The following is an 18917-nucleotide window of genomic DNA, read 5'->3' as shown; positions in this document are numbered from 1 at the left end:
ACCAATCTGAGTAAAACCCAGCCATTTAAATAGGAAGATTAACTACCAGCTTCAAAGAGCATTTCTTTAATGGATCAAATTAACAGGGAAAAGGTCTTTCACAAATGAGGGTTAATTACCAAGTGAAGTCAGAGTTGCCTAAACATGAGATGCCACCAAATAATAATAAAAAAAAAAAAGCCAAAAAAGAAATCCTTTACTGTTGCAACTACTCTAAGCTTTGTTACTTCCACTTGCACAAAGTAAGTGAAAAAGTACACAATCACTGTGTGCACCTGCCCACAAATTTGTATGTAGTCAATTAGAGGACACTGAATTCCTATAAAGAAAATTTATTTCTTAAGTGAACTCTCACTCAACAAGGGGAAGGAAAAAAAAAAAAAAAGGAGCTCAAGGAAGAGGACTTTAAACAGAGAGATGGCAACTGGCATCAGTTTAAAAATCAATTTAATGCAGTCATATAATTTAAGAGAGATTTTCAGAAGTGTCCACGTGTAAAACTCATGGTCTTTACAACAGAAATACCATTCTGCAGACACAATAGGAACCCAAGCTCCATTTAAAATAAACCCCAAACTGAAGAGCTGTATTACAACCTTCTGCTATCAGCCTTGCACAATAATCTCAGCTGAAGAGTGCCTTATACGTGCAGTGAAAATATCAGAAATGCCGGTGCTAGACAGGAAATTGCAGGCATTTGCAGGTATGATGTTTCCTGCACAATTTCAGTGCCAGACATTCATTTCCATTTTGTATTTCTCCCACCAGAATACAGAAGCAGATGGCAATCCAAAGCAAGTTATGCACTGCAGCTCACAGAGAGCAGTGTTTCCCTAACAATTTCAAACCCAATACCTAGCATATTTTATGTCTAAAAGGTGTTCACATGCAATAGCTGAATACACATCTGAGTTCTGAAAAATATCAGAGGCAGAGACCCAGAGCAAAAAGACATTTCACCACTAGGATTGACTGCAGCTGAACCGATAGCTCAGCTGAAGGGTACTACCCAAGGCTCCCAACTCACGGCCTCAAATCAAAAAGGCTTCAATATATGGCAAGGTGAATATAAATAAAGTTTTACAGCAAGCAAGAATTGGTCCAACAGCCTTCAGAACAAAGCACACCAGCAGCAATCCCATGTGCACCAGTTACAGGTGGTAACACAGCCTCTCTACTCGAACGTGCAACTCCTGGAATTATGGGCCAGAGCGTCTCTCAAACAATGTATTTTTCCCCCCATACCATCCCACAGACCCCTCCACACACCACTGCATATTTCCACAAGTGATCCTCCATCCAATCTTCCAAATACAGCCCACAGTTTTCACCCCCTCAAGCATATAACTAACCACCAGTCACATTGAAACCTGACATGTTCCTCCTTATTTACCACCAGTAACTAAGACCAAAAAGAACCCTGGAAAATGCCATCAGTAACTGATAAATTTCTATTAAAAATTACTAACGAGATTAAAAATGGACAGATCTTAAAATAAGTGACATGTCAACTTTGTCTCCTAGTTTCTTAAATCATCACCCAGTGTCAAGGAAAATTTTACATTGTGTACACAGTATGATATTAACACAAGTAATTATTACTTCATTTTTTTCCTCTCTATGTTTCTTTAGTGCTGTTATCTATTTTCTATCCGTTCTCTCATTCTAACTTTGTTTCTCAAATCAGTTAGATTTTTCTCTATAGCTGTTTTCAATTCCTATGTAAAACAGCTATTGTGCACGTATTAATTTTGGTTTTGAGCACATTTTAAAAAAATTATAATCATCTTCTGATAGCAATTCACATTTTTCTCTTTAGAATGGTTTCTTGCTATCAAACGGCTTTGTATTTACCACGGTATCTGTTCTTAAACAGTTTCACAGAACTACACCATGTGGAAGCAATGTAATCCAAATTAATAACGTGCCTCAAATCTGGTAACATCTCATTACTGAACTTTAACTAGTTTTCAGTTCCGACGTTAATTCCCATCATTTGCCAGTACAAGATTTCATACACAGCACTTCCATGTTAAATATAACCTCTCCCGAGAACTGTGAAACTAGTATGGAAAATATCTGGCTTAGAAATGGAGTCACAAAGACAAAAAAAAAAGAGGGGGGCTATTACAATACAAGAATACATTAATACTGTATGTCATCGTGATGGTATCAGAACTTAGAAAGTAGACCTGTAAATGGCTTTGTATTTAGCTTTTACGGTTGATTTCATTCCTGCAGTTGGTACGAAACTTGGTCATCTTTTCCTGCCTAGCCCAAAATAGCTGCTTCTGCCAGCACAGCTGTATGGGAGATGCAATTCCTTCCTACGGTTTGCAGCCATAGCCCAGCAGAACACCAACACAGCCATCGTTACACCAGTGTAACTGGCTGTGTTCATGAGGACTATCTGAAGAGCTCAACCCTAGGCACATCCATGCTGACCCCTCTTGCCTACAGCACAGTAGCACACCTCAGCCGACAAAATACCAGCTAGAGACAAGCTCACTTAAAATACGCAGATGCTGAAAAGTGTATTACAACAGAGCTCCACACTTTTAACTGTGCTGAAAATGCAGTCATTTGTTTTTCCTCATGGTTTGTTAGATCTTTATTTTGTCCAGAGCTGGGAGCCTCAATACTTACTAAATTATTCTTCCATGGAAAGAAGTCGCAGGCAAGCCCAGCACTTACCACAGAGAAACTAAAACAGTGTAACTCAACCTTCCTAAAGACTACTTTGTACAAAAAATGGGTTTATAATGTAAGAGAACACAACTCAAATCTAGTTATTTAAATATATGGTGAGTTAATGATGCAAGTATTCTTAAAAAAAAAAAACAAACAACAACAAACCCCCCACACACACAAAAAAAACAAAAACCAACAAACCACCCAAAAAAAAAGCCCCCTCATCTCCACCTGGCAAAAACAGAGAAAATGCCAATTAGCCTCCTTATCCCCTTAAAAATACTTTTTAATTTAAGTTGATCTACTTCAACCTGAGGCAACAGAGCTGTAGCATTAACACTATCAGGTCGGACGAGACGGACCCAGACAGAAGATCGCTCAGAGTCGGAGGCAGCCGCAAAAGCCGCACTCCCTCTCACGCCCCAGCCCAACAGCAGCACAGTCTGGCCTGACCAGCAGCTGAGAGGCAGCAGCCCACTGCCCCAGACGCAGCAGCACGGACTGTTCATCGCTCAGCAGGGAAATGCTAAAATAGGTTGCAAGCTAAGAGTAAGAGCAACTGGGTCCGCTACGCTTGGTCTTGCAAGGGAGCCCCAATCTTTGCTGTTTAAACACGACAAAAGCCAGGCAACAGGGTGGAGAGGAAGACGGTGAGAGGATCAGCTTCATCTCATGAGCCGGCTTATGGGGCTACTCATTTTTGGTATCCAAACACTCCTCCCGGCGGTGAGGGAAAAGGCATTTCTGACTGCACTCTCAAACGCTTATTGCAAAGTCTGAATTTTCAGTTGAATAGGCAAGCTTTCCAGGAACTGTGACACATTTGCAAATTCTCCATAGATTTTACTTTTTCCAAATCAGTTAGGAGGGGTGCTCCTTCCTTCTACAACGACGTTACAGCGTATAGCGTCTCTCAGCTACCAGCTCACAATGAGCTCCGGGTTATAGCTTTGCTCTTCCTGCTTTGACATGATTTTCTTGTTAAGTATTATTGCTTTTGTTATTATGGCCAATTTTACTTGCCAATTCTCCTTATTTCATAGTCTGTGTAGAAAGTTCTTGTGAGAAAAATGCCAAACAAAAACAACCTGCACCCGAATCTCATGTGCAATCACAAGCATGTGATTTTCTAGAAGAAAGTCTTGCTCATTACAAATTAATGAACATTACAGCCTAGTAATCCAACTCAGGAAAATAAATCAGAAATTCCTTGCATACAGTAAGAAAGATTTTAAAGAGCTTTAAGTGCGAAACTAGCGCAATATCCAAGCAGAGACAACACCTCTGTACGTAAACTATTACAATTCATTCATTAGTATTTTACCTTCTAACATAGCAATTTAAACCATTTTCTTTACACAAGGGTAGTTACAGGCATTTTCCATAACTTGACTACCACAAAAAAAAAACACACAACCCTAACGGAAAAAACCCTAACGAATTAAGAGAGTGAGCAAGCAATTCAGACTGAATTAGCTACAGCAGCAGAAACTTTGAGTGAACACTGAAACCCACTGCCGTCTGCAAAACGATAGCAGGGAGAGGCGCTGAGAAGAGACTCCACCGAGCTACGTGTTAACTTACAAAGTCAAGCCTTACTATCAAAACCATGAGGTCTATATAAACAACCATTTTACAGACAGGTAAATTATAGCACGTAAGAGCTGGCAGCAGAGTCTGAAACTCCTGAAGCCCGTACAGGACCACACTGCCAAGATTATCTGTCGCCTGGATTTGGCCTTGAACTGACCTGAAACCCCAACTACTTCCCCGCTTAGAAAGTGTGAGTAAGAAGGTAAAAGCTTCCAAAATTAGCATTTCTAATTCAGAACGTGGTGAAGTGATTCTGCTGTGTCTTACTACACAATGTAACCCACTGATACTTTAACTTTGCATAGTAATTTACTGTTTTAAAATAACCACATGGCATACAGTGGTTGGTTGTAAGAAAATTCTAATTATATTTTTTTTCCCCAACTAGGTCTTTTGGCTATTTCATAGAATGAGCTTTTTTTTTTTTTTTCTTTTCTTTTAATTAGCTGTGCTCTGCCCTTCAGGATGAAAGATACAGGGTAGTTAAATTGTGTTTATTATTACAGAAAAAACATAGCTATTCAAAAAGAGATCTCTGGACATGGGCTCGACAGAAATAGCCACTGAGTGCTCCTCTCCCTTCAACCCTCCTGCTTTTACTTCTACGAGACTCACAAAAAGAGATTAAAAACATATCCCCGAGATATCTGTCAGGCTCTCAGTTAACAACGGTTTAGCTACGAACTGATCTATCTTCAGATACAGACTCTTGATAAAGTAACTAATTTTAGTCTATATTGTGGCTTTAAAATATCATTTATTTTATGTCATTTCACTCAGGTTTTCCAGACCGTAGGCTGGATGTTTTCCTTCACTGCTTCCATTCAAGTTCTCATCCCTTCACCTCGCGTTCCTCAACTGATTTCAGTTAACAGGGTATTTCATGATCAAAGGTTTTAAGAACAAAACCAAAACAGAAGTAAGAGATATAAAATTTTATTTTTTATTCTTTGAATATTTTTTATTCTATGAATAAAGAATAAACAGATCACCTAAGCAGTCAAGAACACCACTTACAACAATAGCTGGGACAAAAAGCCTACAGCAATGTCAGCGCAACATCCAGCAGACTCAACAGGGTGCAAGGAAAAAGTCCTTTCTGAAGGACTGGGCACTGAAAACTCCCATCACCAGCTAAATCACGTAGAGCCTCTCATTTCTTCAGCTTAGCTAGTAAAGGCTGAAGTGGTCAAATCAAATATAAAAACTGCAAGTCTTCTGTTCCTTGGAGCATATTCCCATTTCTTCCAATGGGTGCGAGCACGGGGCAAACGTGAGAGAAGCCTCTAGTGACCCTCTCTAGCGTAACATTTACTATTCTCACTTGTAAGCAGCAAAAACAGGAGTGTTGGCCTCAAATTCTTTTGCTTCTTGAAATGTAAGAATTTTCATAATACCAATCTGGTTTTGGTTTCAGATTGACAGTGAAACAACTCATTCTGGTAACGAAAATGGTTCATCTTTTTCAGGAAACACTTCCAGGATTATTACAAACTGAGTTGAAAATTTATTTAATAAAGTTACTTGGTAAAACCTTCCACTGTTGTAAATGTAATAGCACAGTTCAGTGCTGCTGATTCAGTTTCCTCAATTCTTCACTTGAATTTCTGGCTCTATTTGAATACGAGTTACAAGATTTGTTGTAACATTTTTCCTCAGAACACTTCACAAGCCTTCATTCACACCACACCACATTAAACAGAAGCTGCCCAGTGCCTCTCCTAACACACACAAAGTTTATTATATACTCGATATCTTTAAGGAACTACTCATGGATCGTCTTGAAGCACCAGTTCTTCAGTGCCAGCAGAGCCATTTCAACTGTCTTACTACAAAAAGTATCTCGGTGGTTTGTTAAAAAAAATAAAAAAAAGCAACCAAAAAAAACCCAACCAAGAAAACCAACACATTTTTGTACAAGTCCTAGTATTAACAGGCTTCAACAGAAAGAAGTGACAGATTATTCACACAGTGAAACTCCTCTTTATCAATGCACTTACTCCGAGATGTTGGCCCAGACCCCCAGGCTGGTATGAACAGGCGTAGCTTCAATGAACCTGCGCTAATTTACATCAACTGAGGCTATGGCTCCACATCAAAGAACACTAAAGTGTTCATCACGTACATAAACTGTATTTAAAAAAAAATACATATGCTAGCATGTATTCACTTGATTTCATGTTTCTAATAATTTCAGGACTTAATTTTCAGACTTTTACTCTAAGCTAAATAGCAGAGATCTCAGCAGAGGAAAACCTTAATAGATTTCATATCCAATAGTAATTTGGAAACCTGTATCTTTCCTGGATTTTCAGTCCTTAAAGTACAAAGGCTTACCTTCTCTCCTGGGCTATTTTTGTAGTTCCAAATGTCATAAAACTCCTAAGCATCTCCCATTTTGGAGCAGATCAGTGGAAAACAGATCCTCCTGCATGCTCTTCCGCCTGCTCTAATACAAAGGAGGTTTCTCAACAGAGGCTCAAAATGCTCAAACTTTCTCAAATTCAAAAGAGAAGGGGCTGTTATAACATGAAAAGATGATTAAGGTCCAAGTTCTTTCCATGCATTACCTAGGTGGTTTTTCTGAGGCACGTAAACACCTGCCTATGTAACTGTATGTGAAGATAAAAGCAGCATTTGAGCTGATGACTTGTAATCTGGAACATTCCTTCCTTTTGGACATCTGCTAGCTAGAAATGGGTTACTGTGCCTTCTTGCTAAGGTTCCTGTGAGATTTGTTTTTGTTTTGAAGCTGTTTGTTTTTTAAAGAACGCATATTGTAATTGGATCAGTATTTGCATCTCCTTTGAAAAAGCAGTATCATCAGGAAAATCTAGACGCTCTCGTATACTGCCACTGAACCATGTGGTACTTCCCCCCTGGGTTTACTTAACAATGCATACTCTACAATCATGTAAGAATTATTTTGTTGGCATATCGTAACACCAAGCTCTTCAAGAATAAATTGAGCTAATACTGCCAAATACTCTTCTGCAGCACCAAAAAAAATACCCCACCAAACACACCAACCACTCAAAAATCAGTGTTCTTTGACATTCAATGTCCCCCTTTAATACCAAAATCTCCCGCGAGCCTACCTGAAATCCAGCCTTATAACATAAAGTGGCGCAATATTACTATTGAACAACATGAACACACTCAAGAATTTAATCCATTGTGTTACCTAGGCTCAGCAAGAGTCTTCAAGGCTTTCAGGTCAGAAGCACACCAAAATGAACGTGTGCGCTCTTTAAGAACTTCAGAAGGGTTTGGGCTTACACTGCTGACATTTTCTAGTGTTATTAATATTTACTGACTGCATTTTTTTCTCCACTTCATCATCAGCAATCAGAGTCCTGGAAACAGCCTTATAAACTCCACGCATTGCAGTTCAAGGATAGGGAGGAACAAAGGTCTATGGTTGCTTTCACAACTTGCAGAGGAGGAAGCAAGAGCCTGTAAGTAAACGCATGCTGTCACACCACTGCCTGAAGTCTTACACATGATAGCAGGATGGTCTTCTCTGGCCTCTCTTCTGGTGGCAGTAGAAGCAGAGTATGCAACTGTGTTTCTCAGCTTCTCAATGCTTACAAAGGACATACTTCAGCAAGATCGCAGCCTAACCTAAATGAGGCCTAAATTGAGATTTCTGATAAAAGAGAAACCAACCAGAAAATGGGGATGGCAATTAAATGAGGGAGGGAGACAGATTATGCACTTCACACCACCACCTTTAAACCAATAGTTGACTTAATTGCCAGACTTAAGTTGCCGATAACAGTAAGCAGCTACATTTGTTCCTGCCCCCCTCAAAATGGTGCAGGATGTGCCTCCAGAGACATCAGAAGGGGACAGCATTTATACAGAAGGAAGAGTTGCTAAAAACCTTCAATGTACTTGAAGTAAAAACCTGTTACCATCCCATCACCCTGTTACAGAGGACCTGGCAACACGGACCATCTGATCACATCTACACTAGACCTCTCTGCTAAGTAAGGACTGGTTGTTGGTATTTCAGGAACGCCAACCAAAAGACCCTGACTGCAGACCAGAGACACTGTTTTAAAAGGGCAAAGCAACCACGACTGTAAACAAAACCCAGAAAACCCTCCTGCTGCTTCCATCAACATCCTGCCAAACAGCCAGATCTTCACTGATAAAAGGAAATCAAAGCACCAACAGTGCAAAATTATGGAAAATATCTGCAGTAGGCAAATCCTCCACAGCTATTCTTCCTTCATTTTCAGTGCCTTGATAACAAGGAGGAAGGGTGGTAGCACTGCACTGTTGCCTTCACCTTTAGTGGGCACTGAAAGGATTTTCTGATCACTTTTATTGAAGGAATTTAAAAAACTGTTACATGTTTGAGGAAATGGTAAAGAAAAGACAACACAAGCACTACCACCAAGTAACCCCTATGGCAAGGCAAACAATCCATGAAGCAGTAAAAACACCATTTCTGTAAGCCAGAAACCACTCTGCCCTCCCCGTACCTGCAGAGAGACTCTACAGGAGATTTACTGAAAGATTTCTCCTCTTCTTACAACACATAGGGAGGTACAGTTAGAGCATACACAAAAGGTTTTTGTGTTCACCTTCGACTCTAGTAATGGTGGCTCAGTTCCACCAGCATTGAAAGAAAATAACAGACAAAAAGCAATGGCACATACAATCCTAAAGACCTCACACAGGTTTAAGAACAGCAGTAGCCACTGTCCCTCATGGTCAGTGGCACAGGACCCAGGCTTCTCAAACAATTCTGGAGCTGGACCTCAGTGGCAGAGATCCAGCAGCAAAAACCCTGGTCTTTTAAGTCATCCTCTTGGATACTAGATGTTCAGTTTCAATTCTCAACTCTGAGAAACTGAAGTTTTCCTGCAAGTCGCTCAAGTCAGGATGTTACATTCCACTGATTTATACCATCTTGAGACTCGGACTGAGCACTCAAGAAATCACTTTTTAAAAATCTTTCCACTTCTCATTTTTAAGGCCAAAATCATTTAAAACCCCATATTTTATGCTATAAGTAAGGACTTAAAACAACCCAAGACTCATTTTTCTAGTCTATCTACCAACTGCAAGCCACTACCAAAGTAACCAGTAACCCCAAATCGCTCATTTACTTAAAATGGTGCAAGAATTACTCTGCTAATAGTGAAGCGTCACACCACAGGCCTGGGAAAAAAACCTTTTCATAGCATCAGCCATCTGCATACAAGACTTTGTTAAAAGAATACTGAGAAAAATCAGCATACTTCTCAAGAAAAGCTTTAGATGTGAATCAAATCAAAGTCAAAAAGCAGACAAAGCCCCAACAACACTGTTTTACCCACTCTGCATGGAGATAAACTCGCTCCTTGTGGCACATGGAGAACCCAGGAGCACATGGAAACGATACAATTACCGAAGAACAGCAAAAACCCACATAACTCAACTCCAAACCGTGTTGCTGATACTTGGTTTCTTACAGAATCTTGACCCCTGTATATATACGAGATGCTCATAACTACATCAAAGAATGGACTCAACACATCAGTAAATGAACCCACGCTTCCAGTGGAAATTTACGACTAAATTTCACTTATGTAAGACTGAGACAAACGTTTGCCAAATTCCATAATATCTGCATCTCACAGTACATAATTAAGCAAACAAGGTTCACTTTAACTATCAAGAGCTAAACACTATCCAAATACAAGCACCGAGAGGGACAAGGAATAAAAGGATCTTAATAGATGCCAAGATTGAGGTGCACTATAGGTCCAATCAGCCAAAAGTTTTATCATTCAAGAACAGGACTGGAAAGTCTTCTCCCTTACAAACATTCTGAATATGGACACAGTCTGTTCTGGTTTTATTTAGGGGAGTGGGGGGCTACGGCCCCAACCGAGGCTAAACTACGACACAGTCAAACCTAAACCCTTCTAAAATAACCCAGGTTCTTGAGAAACGCTTGATATTTTCAATAAGTTCTCTTGTGAGCTCATATCCTTCCTTTTTTGCTTAGCCATCTTTGCTCAACTGTGCATTCACACCCACCAGGACGAGCATACCATAGATAGAGCTTTATGTTTTCGATTAAAATGCACCTAACAACAGAAGTAATCTCAATATTCCTCACTGTTTTATCAGAAACATTCCCAACTTTGAACTCAGTCTACAGAAAACAACAAATTCTCTTTCTTAAGCCTTGCCTTTAGGAAGGAAGGATAAGCTTTGCATACAGATTCTTACATTCTGAAGAAAGCAGATTACATCCAGGATAAGGAAATTGCAAAAAAAAGTACCCTTGTGGGACAGAATGGTAAGAAACTAAACAGAACAGAACAAAAAAAAAAAAAAAAAAAAAAAAGAAAAACACACAACCAAAAAACCAAACCCACACAAATGCTCAAGGGAAAAATTAAAATTAAAAAAAAAAAAAACCAAAAACAACTAACCAAACAAAAACCAGCAGAGAATAACTCAAGTCTCAAACCCCCTTTCTAGATCTGCCTCTAAATTAGGGCAGCAGAGCAAAGCACAGAATAGTAATTTCTGTTGCAACATTTTCTCCCAGGCTTCTCAATAGCCATGAGCTTTCAGCAGAAAAAACAAAGGTTACAGCATCAGTGCCACCCCCAGGTGCCTCACTGTACGGATTTCTCAGACTAAAACCTGCTTCTCCCCGACCCCAGCCCTTGTATGGCCGCAACAACTCCAAATTATCACCGAGATGAGACCGTCCTAGAGGTGAAGCGCTCCCTGTTCACAAGCCCAGCACAAAGCTCACCATCCATTTTAAAACCCAGCCAGCCTGCCTTCCAACAGGACTCACACGCTTTAATACTTACTACGTTTAACCTACTCAGATGATCCTTTGATACAAGAGCAGAGAAAATCCATCTTAAGGAAAAAAAAAAAAAAAGGTATCGCTATCTATATAAACAAACGGCGTCTTCTGCAGATGGCGATTACGGCAATTAATCCCTCCGCAAAGCGCGCCGGTGGGGCACCAACGCAGAAATCTGGTCACCCAAATACTCAAAGTCCCCAACTTCACCATGGAACAAAGGCTTTTAAGGCTTTTATTTCTCTCTCCTAATTTGACCTAACAATCCTGGGTGAATTATTCATACTCCTCAACTCACATTGTCCAACCGCCATCCTCTCCCGCGGGTTTAGGTGTTTTTTGGTTTGGTTTTTTTTTTTTTGGTTGGTTGGGGTTTTTTTAAGCTTAATATTTCCACATTCCCAAACGGCCCTTTTTTCTGCACAAAACCTGACCACCACAGGCTCGGTGGGCGCCTGCAATAAAGCACAGCCCACTCACACCCACTCGTTTTCAGAAGCAGAGGCAGCCCCCAGCTTCCTCCCCACCCCCGGGCTCCCCTCACGCCTCTCGCCGACACCCCCGGGCCCCGCCGGCAGCCCCTCGCCCGGCCCGCCTGCCTCGCTTCCCCCGCGCAGGCCGCCTGGGCGCCACGGCCGAGGGCGCGGGGCCCACGCAAGCCCCACGGGCAGAAAACACGCCAGGCGCTCCCACCCGCGGACCCGAACGCCGGGCCGGCCCGGCGGGACAGCTCCCGCCGCACCACACGGAGCAACCCCCCGCTCTCCGCGCCGGCTCGCTCCCCCCGCCGTCCCCGCCAACAAAATGGCGACGTGGACGGCGGGGAAGAGGAGGAGGAATGAGAGAGCGAAGTGCTCCGCGGGCTGGGGGAGCGCGGGGAGGGAAAGAGGGGGACGGAGGACGGAAAGGGGGCGGCGGGAACAAAGCGACGGGCGGCGGGGGGTCCGGGGAACGGCGCCGGCAGCCCTGAGGGAGGGGGAAGAGCCGAGCGGGGGGCGGGCAGCGCGGTGCCGGCGCGGGCCGAGCCCCGGCCCGGCGGGCGGGCAGCGGGGGGAGGCCGCGGCCGTCGGGTACCTCTTCTTGTCGGGGCTCTCCATGGCGGCGGGCTGGTTTCTCTTCCCGCCGGCTCCTTGGATGCGAGGCGGGCGGCTCCCAATGGCCGGCGCGGGGAGATGGCGGCGGGGCCGGGAAAGGGGCCGGGTCTGGGACCGCGCGGGCTCAGAGCATCGGGGCAGGCTGCGGGGAGGTGCGGGCGGCGAAGGGCGCAGCGGCGGCGGTGGGCGGTGCGGGGCTGGGCGAGGAGGAGGAGGAGGACGAGGAAGGGGGGCGGGCGCGGCCGGCCCGGACCCCGCGCTGCGCCAGTGAGGAGCGGCGGCGCGGCCCGGCCCCTCGGGCGGCGGGGTCAGCTGAGCGCTCAGCTGGGAGGGGGCCGGCGCCTCACGTGTGGCGCTGTGTGCGGGGCGGGACCGGCGGGACCGGCACCGGAACGGCCCCTGCAACCACCGGCCAGCGGCGGGTGGAGCGTGGGGCTCACCCGAGCCGGGGGTCCTTGGGTTTCACGCCAAGCACCGCCGGTGCGGGTCCTCAAATACCGCCAAAAATCAAACCGCCGCCCCCGAGAGCCCGCCGGCGCGTTTATGGGCATATTGCGTATTTTTTTGTTGGTTTTTTTTTTTTTTTTTTGTAAGGAACTATCTCTTTTATCAAAGGCTTCGTAGCCCTAAGAGCGGAACATTTCCAGTTAAAAGAGTTCAGAACCTCCCAGTACAGGGAAAGGGCAGCGGCGGGCGGGCGGGCGGGAGGGTAAGGCGCACAGTTCCCGCGTTTCCAGCAAGTTTTACGGCTTCAAAAAAAAAATAAAAAAGGACCGCGGGCGGGCGGCGCTAGGACCGGCACGGCCGCGGCGCCGTTGCCCCGCACTGCCCCTGGGGGCAGCCACCCGCGGCCGCTGGGGGGCGCCAGAGAGCAGGCGGGGGCGGGGTGCCCTCCGCGCGTGGGCCGAGGGTGCGGGGCTGAGGCCTGGGCCGGGGCCGGGACGAGCCCGGCGGCCCCGCGCACCCACTACAGGCACGGCCTGGGGCACCGCTCACCTGAGGGCTCCGGGGTCTCCTACAGACCTTGGCCGGCCCTGGAGGCTCGTAACCGAGCGGCTGTCCAGGGGACAGGGCCCGTGCTGGCCCAGGCCTGACCGGCAGGCCTGGCATAGACACGGCCACGCAGATAGAATCACAGAATGGTTTAGGTTAGAAGGGACCTTTAAAGGCCATCCAGTCCAACCCCCCTGCAAGGAGCAGGGACATCTCCAACCAGATCAGGTTGCTCAGAGCCCCGGCCAACCTGGCCTTCAATGTTTCCAGGGATGGGGCATCCACCACCTCTCTGGGCAACCTGTGCCAGTGCTCCACCACCCTCAGGGTAAAATTTTTTTTTCTTTATGTCCAGTCTGAATCTACCTCCTTCTGTTTTAAAACCATTACCCCTCGTCCTGTCACAACAGGCCCTGCTAAAGAATTTCTCCCCATCTTTCCTGCAGGCCCCCTTTGGGCACTGGGAGGCCGCTATCAGGTCTCCCCGGAGCCTCCTCTTCTCCAGGCTGAACAGCCCCAACTCTCTCAGCCTGTCCTCACAGGAGAGGTGCTCCAGCCCTCTGACCATCTCTGTGGCCTCCTCTGGACCCTCTCCAAAGGGTCCATGTCCTTCTTATGTTGGAGACTCCAGAGCTGGACTGATGATCATGAGCAGCCCCTCAGATCTGGAGCCAGGCCACAGCTGTGAGGGCACAGAGAGGAAATTTGGGGAAAAACCCACACATTTCAAATGAAAGGCTCCACAGTGGCCTTAGCTAGGTAGTCTTAGCCACGCATGTCTGAGTGCTGTGGAAAGGTACAGCTCCAGGTGCAGGGCCTCCACAAAGCTCCGAGGTTCCTTTCCGTCTTGCAGACTTCCTCTAACAAGGACTTTAAGTGATCGTATGGAGCTGAACCTTATGAGACTACTCAGTTTGCAGCTCAGAGGTAATGATACCTTCAAAAAAAAGCAGCTTTGACAGGCGTAAGTAACATCCTTGCGCTACTGTGTGCGCATGTGATGTTGTAAGAAACACCTGCAGGGCGAAGTGGTGTCATTTCAGTCCTGCACCTTCCTAACACTTCTGCACTGGGTTCTGAACTTCCAGGTAACGAGAACTTGGTTTTGCATACAACCATGGGCGTTTTGTGCCTTTTTTTTTTTTTTAAGTTATTTTGAAGAAAAAGCAGTGACCGTGACGTTTAATAGAAATCAGAAGGAGTTTCTGTATGAAATGACTCGCTTCTGCCCACAGCAGTCTGGTAGACAGAAGAGGCACAGGTGCTATAGATTCCTTTTATTCCTGTAAGGTTCCTCATCCAAACGCTGACAAAGCCCAGCTTTACTTAGCTGATGAGATGTGACAACATGATAGCCCATGGCAGTGTGGCTGTGGACTACTGATCTTTCTGTTGTTCTGTGCTCACTGGAGCCTCGAGAAGAGAAATAATCAAAGCAAGACTCAAACTCAGGTCTCTTGCGTAAATACCAACAAGCCCCGCACAAGAGCTCATGGGCAACTTCATCTTTCAAAATGAAGTCACTTGTTCATGGCAACCATGCACTGTTTTAGTACAGTGACCGAGTCATCATAACAGCCCCTAAGGAATTTCCACGGTGAAATGGGGGGATCTCTCTGCAAGTGCAGAACTGACACCCAGCTCAGTGCCACCTTCCCCATCAGAGCCCCTGCCACGGGGAACGCGTCGGGGGAGTTTCGGTAGCGAAGCAGTGCTACCGGAGGTACTTCCCGTGCCTTAGAGGAGGCTGGTGCAACTCGGAGCAGCCGTTGCACCTTCTCTAATCTGAGTGTGAGGGTGAACTGGTTCCTGGTGAGCCGGCCAGACTCAGAAGTGAAAGCCTCTTTTGCACAATCTCAGTGCTCACACTCCCTTTAAAGACCAAGTAGCACTGATGCGGTCCAGACTGGGGACTGCCTAGCTGTAACGCTACAGAACCCAACTTGTCCCACCCAGTAGGCTCTTATTTTCACTCCAACAGCTATCACTCCTTTGAATGACCACTTCGGTGCCCATAAGCATTTACATCTTGGGATCTGCTTGTCATCTTTGTTACCATTATCCAAAATCACATACCGTGCAATACATCAAAACATTTCCCTTGTTGAAAATTCTCTTGTGAGGTTCTGTTCGTTTTAAATCGTTCAGGAACAAAGGCTCGAGATGCGTTAGCAATCCCTGGGTAAAAGACACTGCAGAAGAATCTCGGTATACAGATTACTAACACTGCTCAAGTTAATTGTTCAAAGATGTCAGACTTTCCAGCATGAACTGGCTGAGGAGCTGTGAGTAAGTGTTGTGGTCTCCTTACTAGACACATTTCTCTCATGCCAAACATGCTTCCCCCAAGCTCATAATAAAGAATACTGCATCAAAAAAGAACCGTGTTTCAGGAGGATGTTAGTGGAAACTTGTTCAGCAATTAAGCATTTCATACTATAGCAGCTCTAGAGAGATGTTAAGCAAACACTCCCCCCTCCCACATTCTCCCCCGTATTAAATTTTTGCATCACTCCCCTAAAATTCTGCATGTACTTTTTCTTTCCCGCTTTGCAGTGGCTGATAACAGAAACTTATTACAGTGCATAATGCCTTAGTCACTTTCCTTGACCTTTATTGCTGTGCTAAGTTCATACTCCAACTTACGTTAAGAGAACTTCCTGAATAAAATACTGTTTGCATATGACTAATTAGGGCAAATGCACAAACTGATGAGTCAGCAAACGGCTTGGTGCCACGACAGTGGCAGGGGTTCAGCAGCAGAACAAATCAGCATGAAGATGTGAGATATGGTCCTGTCTGCGGCTTCAGGTCTGTCTGCTGATGGATCAAATCTCACCATGATGGGCTCTGTGCCTGTTAAGCATCCCCGTCAATAACGATTGGCAAAACTTCTGCTGGCTTTGGTGGGAAGAAGATCAGGGGCTTCGTTTTCTCAGACGTCTTCCTTCTGAAGAATACTTACCACTCCTGAGCATGGACTTACCAGGTAGAGGATGTTAAAGAGAAGTAAGGACTCCCTCCATTTATCTCCCTTGAGCTGGCAGCTCACATCACATGGCACGTCACTGCAACGACCCACCCGCAGCGCTGGCTCTCCCGGGCTTTCGCTTCGTGGCGCAGCCCCTTACATTTGGGGAATTACTATTCAGTGATTCAGCAAACAGGCACACTGCTGTGAGGGAGGGCACACACTATGGATATGTGTGACTAGAAAACCTCCCTGATCCGCAGCACCCCTCTGCAAGCATTTACTTGGAAGAGAAGTGCCACGAGGTCTCTGAGGCTGTGCAGAGCTGTGGATCTAACGCTCGTTACTACGACTCGTTGTGCGTAACAGTGCAAAAACCTGAGATCTCTGGCGGTCAGCTCAGTTCACAATAGAAAAGTGAATTGGAATTTGAATCAAATTCAAACTAAGCCATTGCTAGTCAAAGCCTAATGCTGCTGTTTCTCAAATATAAAATATTGTCTGAAACCGGAGTACGTGATAGGAGACACAATCTCTCTTTGGCAACTGTTATTCCCACTGGCCTTTGCTAACCTTAGAGCTTCTCCTCTCCTTCTTGTGCCAGGACCTTCTTTATTTTTCTTTTTGCATTTGCACAATCCACATTTTTTTAACTCTGACCATCTCTTAAAGCCTCCTTGACTCAGTGCACATTGAGGCATTTGGAAATACTCTCTTGACTGTGATTTCTGCACAGAAACGTACACCAGTGTGGGTAACAAATTCTGCAGTATAATGAAAGCACTACATCCAATTCAGTGTAATTAGATTTAGGGGAAGGATTTTCTACCCATGAAAGGAATTTACCAGATGAAAGCATAAAGTAAGCAGGCGCTCAGCAGGCTACGCTGTACAGCTTCACCAGTCGGCTGCATCCTGCCAACCCCGGGCCACTCCTGAGCAGATATTGCCAGTTGTACGGTGGTTTTCCTGATGTGGACAAAAAGTAGGATGGAATTTTAAAATTGTCCTTGCAGAAAAGACAGGTTTGTGGTCAAAGCCCTGAACGAAGGCTTGGGGAGCCAAGGTTTGTTTCCAGGCTTCCTGTGGGACTCTACACAGATCTCTTAGAGAAAGGCTTTTGGATTTCAGTGCTGCAATCCTTCGCCACAGTGCTGAGTGGAGGAGCTCACTGCGTGCCAGTCGTGGAGTCCGGCTCTCCAGTGTGCACTGGGAGATTTGGGGACCTAAGAAGGAGCCTCAGAAACCAGCTGAGGAGGGAGCGACTGACAAAACCACAATGGGAACACTGAAAAAGGGGGTAAAGCACTCTCTTGGAGGTCAGAGATGCTTGTTCAATCTCTGTCCTGTCCAGCTCCGACCAGAGTTTGCTACCCACATGGGCGAAGCCTCACTTCTTTCCCCTGGGAGCTATTTCGCTTTAGCCCCTAAACTGCTGTTTACAAAGAGGAACCTGGGGACATGGAGAGCTGGGTTTAAATCTTCACTCCAAATCAGGCAAAACAGAGGTTTGGGCACAAGTTTTCCCCCCTCAGCATTTGGAGGGGGCAGGAATGCCGAAGCAGCGGGTTTGGCGCTCCTCGTCTCGGTGCTGAGTACTCTTGAGAGCACAAGCGCTGTTTTCATGGCCATCCGTCTCACTGTGTAGGACAGACACACAAGCCCTTCCCCTTCCTCCCCCTTGCCTCTGCTCACACACCCCAAACACAACTTTCTCGCGGCGACCAGGGCAGCACGGTCTGTCGTCACACCGGTAAGCAGGGCACCGGCTGGTTTTTCTTGTGACCAACAAAGTGTTTTTAACCTACATCTCTGGAGCCAGCAAGACACTCCCAATATGCCAATCAGCCCATAACACCTCATACTTACCAGGCTAGTTTTACTTTCTTCTTTGCCCAGCTTCCCTTTTGAAGGTACTATAAACACAAGTGAAACGCTTTGAGTACGCGCAAGGGGAACCAGACGAGCAGCCGGCAGACGCAGCATAACTGTGCGACAGCCTTTGCATAAGTTATAACCGAGAGCAGAGGGAATATGTGTTTCTCAGAAGGAGACGTGGTTTCCATTTCATGCAGATTTCTGACTCCCACAGATAGTTATGATCTGCAGGAACATTCTGAAAGAGGTTTCTTGTTTCTTTTCCCCCTTTTTTTTTTTTTTTTTTAAATGCTTTTCGTCTCTCCTACCAAGCTCTTTGTTATTTTACAGCCTGGACCGCAAGTTTCTCACACAGAACAAGAAAGACTTGGAAATTAATCGAAATATTAAATCAAACGGGCTTCACATGTAATTAAAATGTAAAGGGGACCAAACTATTTTACCTGATCCAAAACTGAGAACGGTTTCAAATTCTAGTTTCTTCCTGTTTTGGCACTGAAACACGCTTTCTTTCCAAAGATCCAGTTTCTTAAGCGTTTCTGCTTTACATTTCCCCAACTTGGATCTAGCTAAAACACAAAAGGATTGAGGTTTTATTTGTTTGTTTGTTTGTTTTCCCGCAACACATTAGAAAATGCCGCGCAAGCTTTAATGACTCTGTCAGTTTTAACACGCCTTTCGGAGGTCTGTAGGCATTTATGGGGGAATGAGGTAATTAATGTATTACCTAGGCATGCAAAGACAAGTTAGGAGCAGCTGTCTTTCTTCTCTTGATATGGCAACACAATGATTAAAACAATGGCTTCTTATATCTTTTTTTTCCTCTCTGTGTTCACAGACCACTTAGGTTGCTTGTTTAAGTCAA

General features: G+C 45.1%; 1 protein-coding gene across 1 annotated transcript in view; it reads right to left on the bottom strand.

Annotated features, from left to right (window-relative positions):
- The window catches only part of HIF1A (hypoxia inducible factor 1 subunit alpha), a 31130-nt gene extending 18724 nt beyond the window's left edge, over window positions 1-12406 (bottom strand). The window contains exon 1 of the mRNA XM_086748435.1: window positions 12191-12406. Coding sequence (XP_086604561.1) covers window positions 12191-12213 — 23 coding nt within the window. The 5' untranslated portion in view covers window positions 12214-12406. The remainder of the gene's footprint in view (window positions 1-12190) is intronic.
- Between the last annotated feature and the right edge of the window lie 6511 nt (window positions 12407-18917).

Source organism: Chlamydotis macqueenii, chromosome 5 (assembly GCF_036417535.1).
Source record: "Chlamydotis macqueenii isolate bChlMac1 chromosome 5, bChlMac1.mat, whole genome shotgun sequence".
NCBI classification, from domain to species: Eukaryota; Metazoa; Chordata; class Aves; order Otidiformes; family Otididae; genus Chlamydotis; species Chlamydotis macqueenii.
The sequence above is the reverse complement of the archived record's forward strand: the minus strand, read 5'-3'. Positions and strand labels throughout refer to the sequence as shown.